At 33.5% G+C, this 15,707-nt stretch overlaps 1 protein-coding gene across 1 annotated transcript; it reads left to right on the top strand.

The window, feature by feature from the left end:
• Positions 1-8,435: 8,435 nt before the first annotated feature.
• Positions 8,436-13,342, top strand: LOC107849096 (probable xyloglucan glycosyltransferase 5). The gene is made up of 5 exons (XM_016693756.2): positions 8,436-9,658; positions 10,627-10,935; positions 11,013-11,303; positions 11,878-11,991; positions 12,224-13,342. Exons 1-5 carry the CDS (start codon positions 8,936-8,938, stop codon positions 12,866-12,868), a joined length of 2,082 nt encoding a protein of 693 aa, XP_016549242.1. The 5' UTR covers positions 8,436-8,935; the 3' UTR covers positions 12,869-13,342.
• The last annotated feature ends 2,365 nt before the right edge of the window (positions 13,343-15,707 follow it).

The following is a 15,707-nucleotide window of genomic DNA, read 5'->3' as shown; positions in this document are numbered from 1 at the left end:
GAGGCAAACTTGGATTAGCTTGTGTTGATACCTTGTTTAAAAAGGGTTGCTTGAGAATTCGATTCCCTTGAGGTCTACCTAAGAGTTAGGTTCTTTGAATAATATCGAATAGAGGGTTAGGGATTTAATATACTCTTAGTTTGCTATACATTCATTCATTATGTCTATTTATTACTTGCTTTCTATCTATCCTTGCTTTCTATCTATCCTTTTATCTTTTTGTTTTCATATCGTAATTTAATTTTTCATTTTCATACTTTGTATGTTATCATTCTTATTACTGGATGTTGAGACTCCTTCGGTTGTTTCTTATAGACTTGGACTAATGGCTTCAAGATTTTTGGTAAAATGTTGCATTTTCCACATCTAAGTTGTGAATATGAATAGATGATTAATCTTTCTTTCCCATTTATTATTTCATTTCTTGTGGCTTATTTATCACGAAAGTTTGGGTAGGTGTCATCACGATCTTGAAATTCTCTAATAGGTTGATGCACTTTACATCTTAAGCTCATGTATTAAAAGAAAATCATGAATCAAAATTCATTTATTTATTGAAATAGCTATGAGATTTACCTATGTAGATATCTTGTACTTTTCAACTTTATTTACGTGATTAAGGTTTATAGAGCTTAAGATATTTGCTCCACAATGCAAAAAACTTGTAGTCATCACAATAAAAGATTAATAACCAATTATAAATTGAAAAAGAATGAAAAATCATTTTTCGATTGCATTTTTCTTTTAGAAATGGATTTTAGCGTAAATGGCTTTCTCTTAAGCCTTGTGATATATATGATATACATAGAACTGAACATCTTTGAGCAAGGAATCCCTAGTTGAAATGATTACCGATATCATTACTCAATACTGAAACTTACAAAGTCATCTTTTTGAAGATCGAAGAAATTCTCCGGCTTTGATAAAAAATTTTAATCGACTTTTGTCCTTTTAATTGACAAAGACCCGTTTATGTGTTAAGATCAAATTTGTTAAGATAAAATTAGAGAAACAAGCAGAGAACTGAGTAACAAGCAGAGAACTAAAAATCCTCATGTTAACGAACGGTTCCAATTGGGAAGACCAGAGGACTCTAAATCCTGTAGTAAGAGGAGTAGTTATGAACCCTATAGACCATCCCCATGGGGGTGGTGAAGGGAGAGCCCCAATTGGTAGAAAAAAAACCCACAACCCCTTGGGGTTATCCTGCACTTGGAAGAAGAAGTAGAAAAAGAAATAAATATAGTGATAATTTGATTCTTCGTCGTCGTAGTAAATAGGAGAGAAAATCGAATTTAATTCTTTGTTTTTACAAAAACTTTACAAAAGAAAAAAAATAAATAGGAGTAAGTTTGTGACACGTTCACTGTCCATCCCATCTTTTAGGTTCCATTTGGGCAATATGTATCCTGCAATGAAGCTCAGAATTGGGGTGTAGTCAATACCCCCAAATAAAAGGGGAATTGATCTATGGTCGATTTCGTAACAAATCAAATAAAGAGGAATTTCTATTTGTACCTCGTAAAAAAAGCTTTTTATTTTGTGGAATGAACCATTTCCTTTCTTTTCGTGGAAAGAAATTATGTTCAAGTAAGCAAATATGTCATGGTTCCAGGAGTCTATCTATGGCGTATAGACTTTAAGGGCGTGGTGGCCTAACCATCGAGGTGAAGTCGGGACCTAAAAGATGAAAAATCATTTTTCGATTGCAGGAGAAAAAATAAAAAAGATATATACTACTTTTTTTATAAAAAAAATCACCAACCGATGGATATGAATATATTTGATTTGATTTAATTTAGTAATTTACAAGCTGATTAAATTGGTTTGATGTGGACTTTAATCAAGTTAGGAGAAAGATCTGTTACACTTATCTTTGGCATACTCTATTTTGTGAGATTTTACTAGGTATATTTTTGTAAGAACAACAATAACAATAACAACAACAAGAAGAAAGAAAAAAATTCAAATATGTCATTGAATTATTGAAAATGACTTATTTATGTCATTCGTTTTAATTTTGACTCATCTATGTCAGCGTGTTTAAAAGTTTGGCTCATCTATGTCAGTCGTTACAGAAAAATTCATTTGCGTCATTATTTTACAACAATGATTTTGCAAAAACTATTTTTACCCACATTACCTCTTATTAGAAGTCCACGTCCAAATCTAAATCAATTAATACTACTTAAATTAAACAACAAAATCATGCACATTAAATAACACCCGACACAAGTAATTGATTTGATTTTTATTTTTATTTAGTTCTATTTTTATTTTTAATAAGTTTAATTTTCATTTTAATTGTGTTGATCAAATTTTATTTTAATACAAGAATTTGTGTGTTTACTTGTTGAACTTTATGTTAATGTATTATTCATAAAAATAATAATGATTATGATAGACTAAAATTTAATTTAAATAAAAAATAAAAAATAATAATGATTATGATAGACTAAAATTTAATTTAAATAAAAAATAAAAACATGTGAAGAAACAAGAAACTTGTAGTAATTTAGTTGGCACCGACAGCACTTGAAATGCATGATGGTGGCCCAGGAGACCATAGCATATGCCTTTTTTATATACTGGGTTTAATGGATGATGTATTATACTCCTTTTGAACTGTCGGTGTGAAGTGAAATCTCCCCCTTTTTCATTATAACAGTTCAAAATCAAATCATAATTGGTGATTAAAATTTAAAACATCTTATGTATTATTACTGTCAAATTATTAATTAACATTTTGAAAATGATATAGAGTTTTATCAAGATCAAGTAATTAATTCATAAATTAACTTTCTAACTTTTATATTGGATAATTATAATTTATCAATTATTTTATTGATTCACAACCTCAATCAATAATAGTACTTCACTCTAAACTTTTTTTGCTCCAAAAATGATCTATCTTCATTCGCAACACACTTCAACTATCATCATCAATCATATTTTTCGTTGAAAATGACGATAGCATCCGATAACTTCAGATAGTTGATCAAAAGTCGTTGATGCAACAACAACAATAAATTCAATACATTATCATCAAAAGTCACTGATAGAGTGCAAAAATCGAATCAAACCGCATGACAAACACCCTTATTTTTCATTATTGATTTTTGATTTTCATCTTATAACTTATACTTTTCATCTTTTATTTTCAAATTTCATCTTATATCTTTTAATCCTTCTCTTATTTTTTATTTATTTCAGCCATTTAATAAAATAAAATAAAATAAAATATATAATCATGAGTATAAAAAGATAAAAGAAAGGTCTAAGTTTATCCTTTGAACTTAATTATTTCTACTTATGTCTTTAACTTTGAAAAATAAAATCATTCTTTTCAAATTTCATATTACATTGTCCACATAATTAGACACTTGATGTGATAGGTAATTCAAGATCTAGTCTTTGGAGTGTGTAAGTATCGTCGTTGTCATCGTTGTTGTTGTTATTATTATTATTATTATTATTATTATTATTATTATTATTATTATTTATGAAGCATAAATACATTTTCCATCCGTCAAGAATTATCTTGAAAAAAGTGGATTACTAATCTTACTTTTGTCTCTAACTTGTGAAACAAAAATCATTCTTTTCACATTCATCATCGTCCACATAAGCCACTTGATGTGACATGTAAATTCAAAATTTACTTTTAGGTATTATCGTTGTTGTGATTATTATGATTATCAAAATTATTATTGTTGTTGTTATTATTATCGTCATTATTATTATTATTGTTATTACGGTCATGATCATCGTTGTTGCTATGTTATTATTATTAATAAAAATATTATTATCATCATCTTCAAATGAGTTGTTCCACATTTGTTTGAATAAAAAATAATTGTCTTCTTAGTAAGAAAAACTAGTAATACAACTGAAATAACTAACTTTAGAATCTTCATTGACTAAATAAAAATTTCCCAAAAGTAGACCAAAATCATTCCTACCATTTACCGATCTTAAAAATGTCATTTTCATGTATTTATTTGAATTTAAAAGGACATCATTATTTCTCCAACGTGACAAAAAAACATTTTGAACTCTCTGCCACCCCCACCCACCACAAGTATAAGAAATTGTGATTTTTTTTCCAAGAACGAATATTTATGCACCTTCTAGGAAGAAAAAAAGGTATTCTAATAGTTGAATTTCCTGTTTATGTATTTACTTACGTATTTCTTTGTTTTCTAAATATTTTTTTCACCTTCTAGGAAGAAAAAAAAGGTATTGTAATAGTTGAATTTCCCTGTTAAAGTATTTACTTACGTATTTCTTTGTTTTCTAAATATTTTTTTCCTCTAAAATTACCTGCCTTGATTTATTTATTTATTTAATTTTTTGAATTTTCTTACACGCTCGTTAAAGGAACATTCATAAGGAATTTTTAATTATTTTATCTTTATTTGTTTCTTAAGATGTTATATATGCGCACTAATATTTACATTATTTATGTGTCATCTTTCATAATTTAGGTGTTTGTACTCCCTCTTTTCAAGTTTACTCGTTCATTTTTTATTTAATACACCCTTTAAGAAACAATAAGTTAGATGATAATTGTATTATATCATCCTAGTTATTTTATGTTATTATAACTAATACTTAATAATAAAGATAAAATAAATATAAATGATAAATAATCTATCCATTTTTCAAATTCGATAAATAAAAATAGATATCTATTTTTAATATAGAGGATATAAGTAGTCTTTAAACTAATTACTATATAAAGAATAAAATTAAAAAAACTCATTAATTTTATCTTAGATTACTAAAATAATAAATAATTTAAATTTAAAAAAAAAAAAAAAACTACTTAGACAGAGGGAGTACATTGCCCATACTGTAACAGCTAAATTTGTTGTATCTAAATCCAGTTTTGGCCCCGAATATTTTTGAATTCCAAAACAGTTCAAATTACCAAGCAAAAGAGGACAAGAAAACATTCTGCCACTTTGCTATTATTTTATAAACTTATCCCTAAGTATGGATAACAAATTTTTGACAGTGAAGGAATTTATGTGTCATTTGTGCTCCCAAGAAAGTAAAAACACTAGTAGTATTAACTAAAATATAAAGACTCTAGAAGAGGATGATGTGTATGCATTTATATTTGTAATTTATGAGGTTAGAGAGTATTTTTAATAGATTTTTGATTTAAGTAAAATAAAATAAAATAAGTAGAAAAACAAATATAATAGAGAATATTAATATTAATAACAAATAATACGATAATTAAAATAAATGCAACACAAAACCATTGATAAGAGACATTAGATAATGTGTGACTATCTACTAACACGTACCTTAATTCGCATTTTTTATATCTTTCTATTTAGGGTTATGTCCACTATAAATTGTAGACATATCATTTCCTGTCTAAGCAGCCACAAAATACAAAATAATAAAATTAAGAAAACTGACAAAAGAATTATTCGATGCATTAAAGCTTTCACTATATGGAGTCCACCAACAATTGAGAACTAAAATTAAGAAAACTGACAAAAAAATTTAAAAGCTTAACTAAAATAGCAATAGCATTAACAATAAGAGCAAAAACAATGAATACTGTACTGACAATAATTGAGAAACCACTTAATAAAAGATCTTTTAAGAGAAAAAATAATAATACAACTTACTTTAGTACTCATTCCTTATTCTAAAGTATCTAATTATGAATTTGAACAATCAAGATTAACACTTTATGATGTTAAAAAATAAAAGTTTAACACTTTATACTAAAGCTATAATGGGTGGTTGTAGATCCTTTTCTAACACTGTACTGCAACCTCTCCCCACCCCACAGAAAAATTTTACCTCATCCATTTTAATTTATTATCTGATTTTAACTCTAACATATAATTTAAAAAAATAATGACAATTTTTGAATTTTATAGTGTTAGACTAAGATAAAATGTACGACAATATTTGTTAATTTTATAATCGTGAATAAATTATGTGAATGTTAAAATTAAAAAGTTGCTAAGGCTTGCTAAGGCTAGGGAGAAGAAGGGTCGTGACCTCGACCAGGTGAAATGCATTAAGGGGGAGGATGGTAAAGTATTAGTAGAGGATGGTCACATTAAGAAGAGATGGCAGTCGTACTTCGATAGGTTATTGAATGAAGAAGGGGATAGAGTTATTGTTTTAGGGGAGCTGGAGCACGCAGAGGAGTGTCATGATTTTAGTTATTGTAGACGTTTTAAGGTAGAAAAGGTCAGAGAGGTTATTTGCAGGATGCGTAGGGGTAGGGCGACGGGGCCTGATGAGATCCCTGTGGATTTTTGAAAGTTTTCTGGGGAGGCTGGCTTAAGGTGGTTGACTGAATTATTTAACGGCATTTTCAAGTCGGCGAAAATGCCCGAGGCTTGAAGATGGAGTACTATGATCCCTCTTTATAAGAATAAGGGTGATATTTAGAGTTGCAATAACTATAGAGGTATTAAGTTATTGATCCACACTTTGAAGATTTGGGAGAGAGTGGTCGAGTTGAGGTTGGGGAGGATAGTGGCTATCTCAGAAAATTAGTTTGGATTTATGCCCGGGCGCTCAACGACGGAGGCAATTCACCTGGTGCGGAGACTGGTGGAACAGTATAGGGAAAGGAAAAAAGATATGCACATGGTGTTTATCGACTTGGAGAAGGCGTACGACAAAGTCCCTAGGGAAGTGCTTTGGAGATGCTGGGAGGTGAGTGGGGGTACCGGTGGTGTATATTAGAGCAATCAAGGACATGTATAATGGAGCTAAAACTCAGGTGAGGACGGTGGAAGGAGACTCAGAGCATTTCCCTATCTTGACGGAGTTGCATCAAGGTTCCACTTTTAGCCCGTTTTTGTTTGTTTTGGTGATGGATGTGTTGACACAGCGTATTCAAGGAGAGGTGCCTTGGTGTATGCTTTTTGCAGATGACGTAGTTTTGATTGATGAGACGCAGAGGGTGTGAAGGATAAATTAGAGGTGTGGAGACGGACCCTTGAGTCTAAAGGGTTCAGGTTGAGCAGGAGCAAGATAGAATATTTGGAATGCAAGTTTAATGACGCGAGGCAGGAAGACGAGATGGTAGTAAGGTTGGATTCCAAGACGGTGTGTAAGAGAGATAGTTTCAAGTATCTGGGGTCCATGATTCAGGGGAATGGTGAGATTGATGAGGATGTCTCCCATCGTATTGGAGCAGGATGGATGAAGTGGAAGCTCGCCTCGGGGGTGTTGTGTGATAGGCAGGTGCCGTCCAAGCTTAAAGGCAAATTCTACAAGGTGGCAGTCCGGCCGATCATATTGTATGGAGCGGAATGTTGGCCAGTCAAGAACTCTCACATTCAAAAATTGAAGGTGGCGGAAATGCGGATGTTACGTTGGATGTGTGGGCTTAATAAGGGTGATAGAGTTCGAAATGAGATTATTCAGGAAAAGGTTGGAGTGGCTTCAGTGGAGGATAAGATGCGGAAAGTCCGATTGAGATGGTTCGGGCATTTGATGAGGAGGGACACAGATGCCCCAGTTCGTAGGTGTGAGAAGCTTGGTTTGGATGGTTTCAGGCGGGGTAGGGGTAGGCCGAAGAAATACGAGGTCATCAGGCGGGACATGGAGCAGTTATAGCTTACTGAGGATATGATCCTAGATAGGAAGATCTGGAGGGCGCAGATTAGGATGGAAGACTAGTACCAGTTTGAGTCGTTGGGGTAGGACATTACTTGGTAGATGTATTATTCTTGCTAGGACACTTTGTTGTATGCTTTATTACGAATGTGTTTACTATTCTTTGTTTATTATCCCCTGTGGGAGATATATTTTTGTCTTGACATCTTGTTCCATGCTTTATTAAGTATTTGTCTATTATTCTTTATCTTGAGCCTGGTGTCTATCGGAAACAACCTTTCTACTTTTCTTGAAGTAGTGGTATGGACTGCGTACATCTTACCCCAGACTCCACTATATAGGAATATATTGAGTTTGTTGTTGTTGTTAAAATTAAAGAGTTGTCAGAAAATGAAATAAATATTTTGCATTCAAGGATGTGACTGGTAGTCAATAAAGTAGTTGAGATCCCACGGTCTAATCAGTTCTCTGGTTAAGTCTCCATAGACAAACTGTCCTAGTCTTGATGGATTATGTCACTCGGTATGTGTTGCTAATGAGATATGGTAGGTATTTCGTGAATTTAGTTGAGATGTGTGAAAGTTGATTCAAATATCACGATTATGTATTTATTGAATTTAGTCAAACTATGTGAAAGTTGATTCAAACACCATGATTATAAAAAAAAATTGAAACATTCTTTCTGAATAGAAAAAGTATTTTTCTTAAAACTTTGGAGTAGAAAATTCAGTAGAGCAATTGAACAAAAAGTTTAGTGGATAGGAAGCTTTATCTTATATTAAAGCTGAATTAATTTTCTGTTGAAACTCAATTACACGGTCTTATTCTTTTACCTAATTTTTCTGTATTATTCATCAGTCAACACATGAAAACATTCTTTATATTCACAGTTCTAATGGATGAAGTTGTCAGCTAGTCAATTTTTACTTATTTTAGTACTTAACTTTCACAGTTAAAATCACAAAAGTTGGTAGTAAAAATTTTGAATTAGTAGTGGGGTAAGGTTTCACAGCTGGTAATTTATGGTATATACCTTACTCTATAATGGGTGCTTTGCTTCTTTTTTTTTCTTGCTTGAGTAGCCTCTATGAGTATGCAAAGAATCTTATCATTCTGTTGCATTTTGTGTGTAAAAACGTGTTCTTGAATTCTTATATAGTGAGCTGTGCGTGATTTTCTTTAACATTCTGTTGCATTTAATGTGTAAAAATGAGTTCTTGAATTCTTTGCAATGAGTTCTTGAATTCTTTTTCATGGTGAGCTGTGTGTGAGTTTCTTGATTCTTTACAAGATCTGTTAAATTTCTTGTTCCTAGTGACTCAAAATGGCTCCAAGATTGAATTTTTCTGACTGGTGGGGGAAGGAAACACATAGGGGAACACCAGTAATAGTGAAAATGGAGAACCCCAATTTCTCCATTGTTGAAATTGATGGTCCTGATGCTGCATTTAAGCCAATAGAAAAGAGTAGAGGCAAGAATGCTAAACAAGTGACATGGGTTTTATTGCTTAAGGCTAATCAAGCTGTTGGTTGTGTTGCTTGGCTTGCAACAATTTTATGGACTTTAATTGGTACTATCAAGAATAGATTGATTTTTAGACAAGGGGTTTCTCTTGCAAGTGAAAAACTTGGAAAGAGTAATCTACTTTTCAGAATAATTAAAGGTTGTTTGGGTGTTTCTTTGGTTATGTTGGCTTTTGAAGTGATTGCGTACTTCAAAGGCTGGCATTATTTCCAAAATCCAAATTTGTATATACCACATACCTCTGATGTTTTGGGGTTGTTCCATATAATATATGTTGCTTGGTTGGATTTTCGTGCTGATTATATCGCGCCTTCTGTTCAAAAACTTTCCACATTCTGTACTGTTTTATTCCTTATTCAGTCTTTAGATCGTTTGGTACTTTGTTTGGGTTGTTTTTACATAAAGTGCAAGAAGATTAAGCCAAGGATTGAAGGGGATCCATTTAAATCAGATGATCTCGAGGGATCAGACGACAGTTACCCTATGGTTCTAGTGCAGATTCCTATGTGTAATGAAAGAGAGGTACTGCACCTAATTTTCTTTTGCTTCCTTTTGAATTGTGAATATTTTGTATATTCTCATTTTTGTTACTATAGTTGGGGCTCCTAGGCTTCTATTTAAGTTTTGAATTTCTCTTTAGGAGGAAATATGAATCACTTCCAGACTTTGAACTATTTGAATTTTATTTGATAATATAGGCGTCGTTTATGTGAATTCAGCGAATTTCTCGTCCATCAATTTCTGTTACTATCTAGTGTCTCCTGTACTACGATTATCGCACTTCGATGGTGTAGTTACTGTTCCTTTTCTCAGAGTGTTTGGTCATGCTTTGTATAGTATTTTGACATGATTCCTTTACTTTAGTTATTTATTTTTTGTTCTACTTTGATATGCTTTTCCTTGAGCCAAGGGTCTATCAGAAACAGCCTCTCTACCTCCTAAGGAAGGGGTAAGATCTGCTTACGCTCTACCCTTCCCAGGCTCCTTTTATGGGATTACACTGGGTATGTTGTTGTTGATTTAGGTGAATTCAACTCCTTTTTGGCTGTGTTGCTAAACCATTTATATTTATGGTTTCCTCATTAGCTTCCTGATTATCACTTTATTTATGATTTCTTTCTGCCATTGTTCTTTTCACATAGTAGTGGTCTCTTTCTTACTTTTTTCTGTTTTAGGTAACTGAAGTGCTTCATGGATGTTCTGTAGCAGTTGCTTATATCTGTCACGTACTTTTCTCTTTGCAATAGTATTGCAATTTCTAGTATCTTATTACCAAATAAGGAACTTGAGCATTTCGGGGATCTTTATCTAGATTTGCCATGTAGTACTTAAGGCTTACGTTAGCCGAGTTCTACCTGCAAAAAGGCATGGTTGCCAAAGATTGTTGTGGTTTTCAATGACACTAATATATTTTTCTTCTTACTTTTAACTTCTTTTATCATACTGAGTTAAGTATTCAATCGTTTTTCTCCATTTATGATACTGCACAGGTATATGAGCTGTCTATAACAGCAGTTTGCCAACTTGATTGGCCAAAAGACCGTTTGTTGATTCAAATTCTTGATGACTCCGACAATGAGTGCATCCAAGAGTTAATAAAGTCAGAGGTCGCTAAATGGAACCAAAAGGGTGTCAACATTATTTACAGGCACCGTCTGGTTAGAACTGGTTACAAAGCAGGGAACTTGAAGTCCGCAATGAGTTGTGACTATGTGAAGGACTATGAATTTGTTGCAATCTTTGATGCAGACTTCCAACCAACTGCAGATTTTCTTAAGCAGACAGTTCCACATTTCAAGGTGAAACACGTTTTTCTTTTGTAAGTTCATTGATGTCATTGTTGACAATTAACGTGTATGCTTTGACTTCGCCACAGGATAACCCGGAGATAGGATTAGTTCAAACAAGATGGGCATTTGTTAACAAAGATGAGAACTTGTTGACTCGTCTCCAAAACATTAATCTGTGTTTCCATTTCGAGGTAGAACAGCAGGTGAATGGGGTATTCTTGAACTTCTTCGGTTTCAATGGAACTGCTGGTATTTGGAGAATCAAAGCTTTGGAAGAGTCTGGAGGTTGGCTTGAGAGGACCACTGTGGAGGATATGGATATTGCTGTTCGTGCGCACCTCAATGGCTGGAAGTTCATATATCTTAATGATGTGAGGGTAAGGATTATGCACTTCCACATTTTTGTTAAATGTTGCTAATGGTCTCAAATATTGCTACTTTAACTAGCATTTGTTGCAAGCGGTTTATTATTTTGAGAATTTAGTTGCAAATAGAACTAGTTTGGGATCAAGATATAGTTATTTTTATTGTGTTACACTTGCAAGTAGAAGATGGAGTTTTATTGACTAAAAACTCAGCTTCAAAAGTCATTAACTCTGTTCATTAGTTGCATTCTTTTGTCGAAAGATGAAACCATTCATCCTCTTTCACTCTGTTTCATTCGTCAACTAAAAACATAGGCCTCAGCATCTACATCATCAGATGTCAGATCTTGATATTTAGTTGAAAAACGAAAAAGTGAGTCATTCACTCAAGTTGTTCCCGATTCATGAAATGCTGTTTGATTGGTTCTCCCTTTTGGTCTTTCTGCGTATTTAAATTCAAACTGAAATCCCGTTTGATGAAACTTTTGCCAGATGTTATACCCGTAACTTTTGAATTTTTATTTAAACTTTTCTTTGTATGTAAATCTATTCACTCCGGTCATTGTATCAATATGGAAAAAAATAGGTCTTCTGTGAGGTTCCTGAATCTTTTGAAGCTTATAGGAAGCAACAACATCGGTGGCATTCTGGTCCCATGCAACTTTTCCGAGTTTGTCTTCCTGCTATTGTTACTTCCAAGGTACATTGTGACTCTTCACTTCAGTTTTGCCAAATATTTTTGGATCAAACGCTCTAATGAAGAGCACTTCTTATGACGTTAGAGAACATAGTATAATATTAAATATTGGAATGGAAAGGGTAGTGAAATGAATATCGAGGATTCATATAGCCAATTCCAACTAGCTTGAGATTGTGGAGCAGTTGTTGTTACAAAAATTCTAATGAAACTTTATTTTGAAACTTTTGTGCAGATATCAATATGGAAGAAAGCCAACTTAATACTTCTTTTCTTTTTGTTGAGAAAGCTCATCCTTCCCTTCTATTCATTCACATTGTTTTGCGTAGTTCTTCCTCTAACCATGTTCATCCCAGAAGCCGAGCTCCCTTTCTGGGTTGTTTGCTACATACCTATTCTTATGACACTTCTAAACATTCTTCCAGCACCAAAATCCATTCCTTTCATCGCCCCCTACCTCCTTTTTGAAAACACTATGTCAGTGACAAAGTTCAATGCTATGGTATCTGGACTTTTCCAATTGGGAAGCTCGTACGAGTGGGTTGTTACCAAAAAAGCTGGAAGGTCTTCTGAATCTGACCTACTGGCCGCTGCTGAAAAAGATTTAAAAGCATTTGGGGCACCACAAATTAGCAGAGGGGCTTCGGAAAGTGAACTTTCTGAGCTGAACCGACTGAACAAACAGAAAGATGAAACTTCTACACCTGTCAAGAAGAGCAACAAAATATACAGAAAAGAGTTAGCTCTTGCTTTCTTACTCTTAACGGCGTCAGCGAGAAGCCTTTTATCTGCTCATGGACTCCACTTTTACTTCCTTCTTTTCCAAGGAGTGACATTCCTCCTAGTAGGTCTCGATCTTATTGGCGAGCAAATTAGTTAATGTTGCACAAGACAGGAGAAACAGCCACCTATTTATTGTGTTCAAGAAATGATACACTTCCTCTCATCTGAACTTTGTAACGGCAGAATAACAGAGACAAAGGAATAGCTCGGATGTTTCCACTTATGGACTTCTGCTATATGAGGTGAAGCCAATTAGGATTTTGTACGCAAGACTGTTATGTCATGCCTGTGTGAGTTCCCTAATATCATTATATAGGGTAATTGTTGTCAGTCTTTTACAGAGTCAATTGTTTGTCAATAATACTATAGATAGAAGCAATCTCATTTTTTTACTTCATTTATTTCTGATTTGGGATTTCTCAAAGTCAGTACTTATGTGTTCAAGGCACTTCACATTCATCATATTATGTATATAGGGATCTAAAATGGCTAAATAAGGCTAAGTCAAACTTGCTTTTCAAATTCTTGGAATTATCTGTTGTAATGAATGAGACACCCTACCATCCATGTACATTTGCTTTTGTTGGTTTTGACATTTACATTGATTCAATATCTTTGTTTACCATGCGCTGGTGTAGGTTTCCCTGCTCATGAGACTACACTGGATATGTTGTTGTTTACCATGCTTTAGTGTAAGGTAATTCTTATCTGCACCTTATCGTTAGGTGACTTAGCAAGGGGCTAATCTTGCAAGCCTTTATGATAAATATTCATGGTAGAGCCAAGACGCTATAGTCGTGTCTCTACGTGGTCGAGTTGGTAGCCATGCCCTTCTTTGTTTTATCACCTCAAGCCGGATGTGCTTTGGTGTGAACATCGAGCATGAGTGAGATCTTAATATATGTTTGTGGTAAAACCTTGGAATGGTCCTTGTACAGAGTAAATTGAAGTAAGAGATGGAGGGAGCAGGGCCCACACAAGAAAAGGTGGTGGAACCAAGTGGGGGCTGGACTGACCGGGTATCCACTACCTCTCATCTGCTTAAATATCAGATAATTTTATTTATCAAGGCATATATATATGAGAAGAAACCGTCTTTCGTCTCTATTGAGATTTGTACCCCTAGTCTCCCATAGATTTCATCCACTTCATTGATTGCCACCACATGCTTAGAGTGCCCGCTTTATAACCTTAATAACATTCCTTTTGAATAACAATAGTACGTGGCCAAGCTTATACTCACCTCGATTATTTCTCTGTATTACCTCCCACCAAATAAAACTACTAATCAAGGTTTAGACATATTGAAAAAAATCACCTAGCCTTTTTGTCTCAAACTCTGATCTCCCATAGGTTTCATTCACTTCATTGACCGGTCGGCACAAACTTAGCAGGGGCAGCTCAAGCAAATCCGTGGTCTAAGGCAAAAATTAAATAGAGGCCTTACGTTTTTAAGAAAAAATAATTATTTTTATAAAATCTATTTTTAAAATTATATAATCTTATTTAATATTTTCTTTTTAATTAATAATATAGTCAATGCATTAAAATGTTTTTACTCTATCAAATTCCTAAATTTTTTTATATAAAAAGTTTTTTTTTTTTTTATAAATAGTATTTAATATATTTTTTAAAATTTGTAATTTATTATTACTAAAAAAAGAAAATGAGACCCTCAAATTTTGGGGCCTTAGACGGCCGCCTTTTTTCTGGAAGGGTTGAGCCGCCCCTGAAACTTAGGTGCTATGTTGCTCTGACTTTTCAAAAATGTTGCCGCACTCATGTTGGATCCTCCAAAAATGCACTATTTTTAAAGAATGAGACATACACATGTAGACATTTTTTAAGAGTCCGAACTTCACCTCTATCTTGGGGTGGGGGTTGCGGGGTGCATGAACGAAGCCTATTTTGTTTTTGTAAGGTTCAATATTGAGACAAAAGAGGGTGTCGGCAGTGCAAAAGAGATAGAGCACATGAATCTTGAGTGGAAAATATAGGTCAGCTGAGGACTTAAAAACTTTCATGCATCTCTTCCCATTTTACTTGCTATGGCATTGTTTAAATAAGGGTCCACAAATCTATATGACGGCAATTTTCAGATTTTGTGTTTTTTCTTGGTAAAGACACAAGTGTTAAATTTTATGTCGTGTCTTTGTGGGTGGTGGGGCGGGTGCAGCGATGGAGTCAGAATTCTTAATTAAGAGATTCATAATATAAAAAAGTAAATATATAAAAAAGTTAAAAGGCGTGCAATGTATACTATATATACCATATAAACAGTGTAATTTTCTATTAAATGGAATTCGGGTGAACCCCTCAGTCTAACCTAGCTTCACCCCAGGGTTGGGGGTTGGGGAGGGGTATTTGTTTTCTGTTGGGGCATGTCTCCTTTCATAGACCACCCTCTATGGTCCATGCCATTAAAATTTTGTCTAAGCAACTAGGAAGGATTTTTCTTGATCTGACAAGTTACCAAGTGATGAGTCCCCTGTTGCATGTTACATATTAATGGCTATTAGATATTCTCCAGCTAGACATTGTGTTTATTAATTTCATTTTCACCCTCTGTCCATTCATGTACTTTTTTTTCAGGCTTTAAATTCTTTTTAACCGAAAAAACTGCTATATTTTTTATAGTAAATCTCGATGGATAATGACCCTGTCTCTTTACCCCTTTCACTTAAATATTCGTGTGGACTTGGTTCTATAATAATGATTTGGATCTCCTAAGGGTTAACATTTTTGTTATCCAATTTACCGAGTATATTACATAACTAGGAAAAAGAGTTAAAAGTGCCTTTTTTATTATGCGAAAAGCATCATTGCTCCCTTTGTTATACTCACATAGCCCCCCACGTTACAGAAATGGTGTAAAAATACCCTCCTCTATTAGAGTCCTCCCTCTATGGAAACATCATCTAACATAACTTTATATT

The sequence above is a fragment of the Capsicum annuum genome, chromosome 1 (assembly GCF_002878395.1).
Source record: "Capsicum annuum cultivar UCD-10X-F1 chromosome 1, UCD10Xv1.1, whole genome shotgun sequence".
NCBI classification, from domain to species: domain Eukaryota; kingdom Viridiplantae; phylum Streptophyta; class Magnoliopsida; order Solanales; family Solanaceae; genus Capsicum; species Capsicum annuum.
This window is presented reverse-complemented; position numbering and strand designations above follow the sequence as displayed.

Excerpts from the sequence above, each read along its gene's own strand:
- LOC107849096 (XM_016693756.2), top strand. The coding sequence starts at position 8,936 with ATGGCTCCAAGATTGAATTTTTCTGACTGGTGGGGGAAGGAAACACAT. Across the intron at positions 10,936-11,012 it reads AGACAGTTCCACATTTCAAG|GATAACCCGGAGATAGGATT; the intron begins GTGAAACACGTT and ends ACTTCGCCACAG. Across the intron at positions 11,304-11,877 it reads TATATCTTAATGATGTGAGG|GTCTTCTGTGAGGTTCCTGA; the intron begins GTAAGGATTATG and ends GGAAAAAAATAG.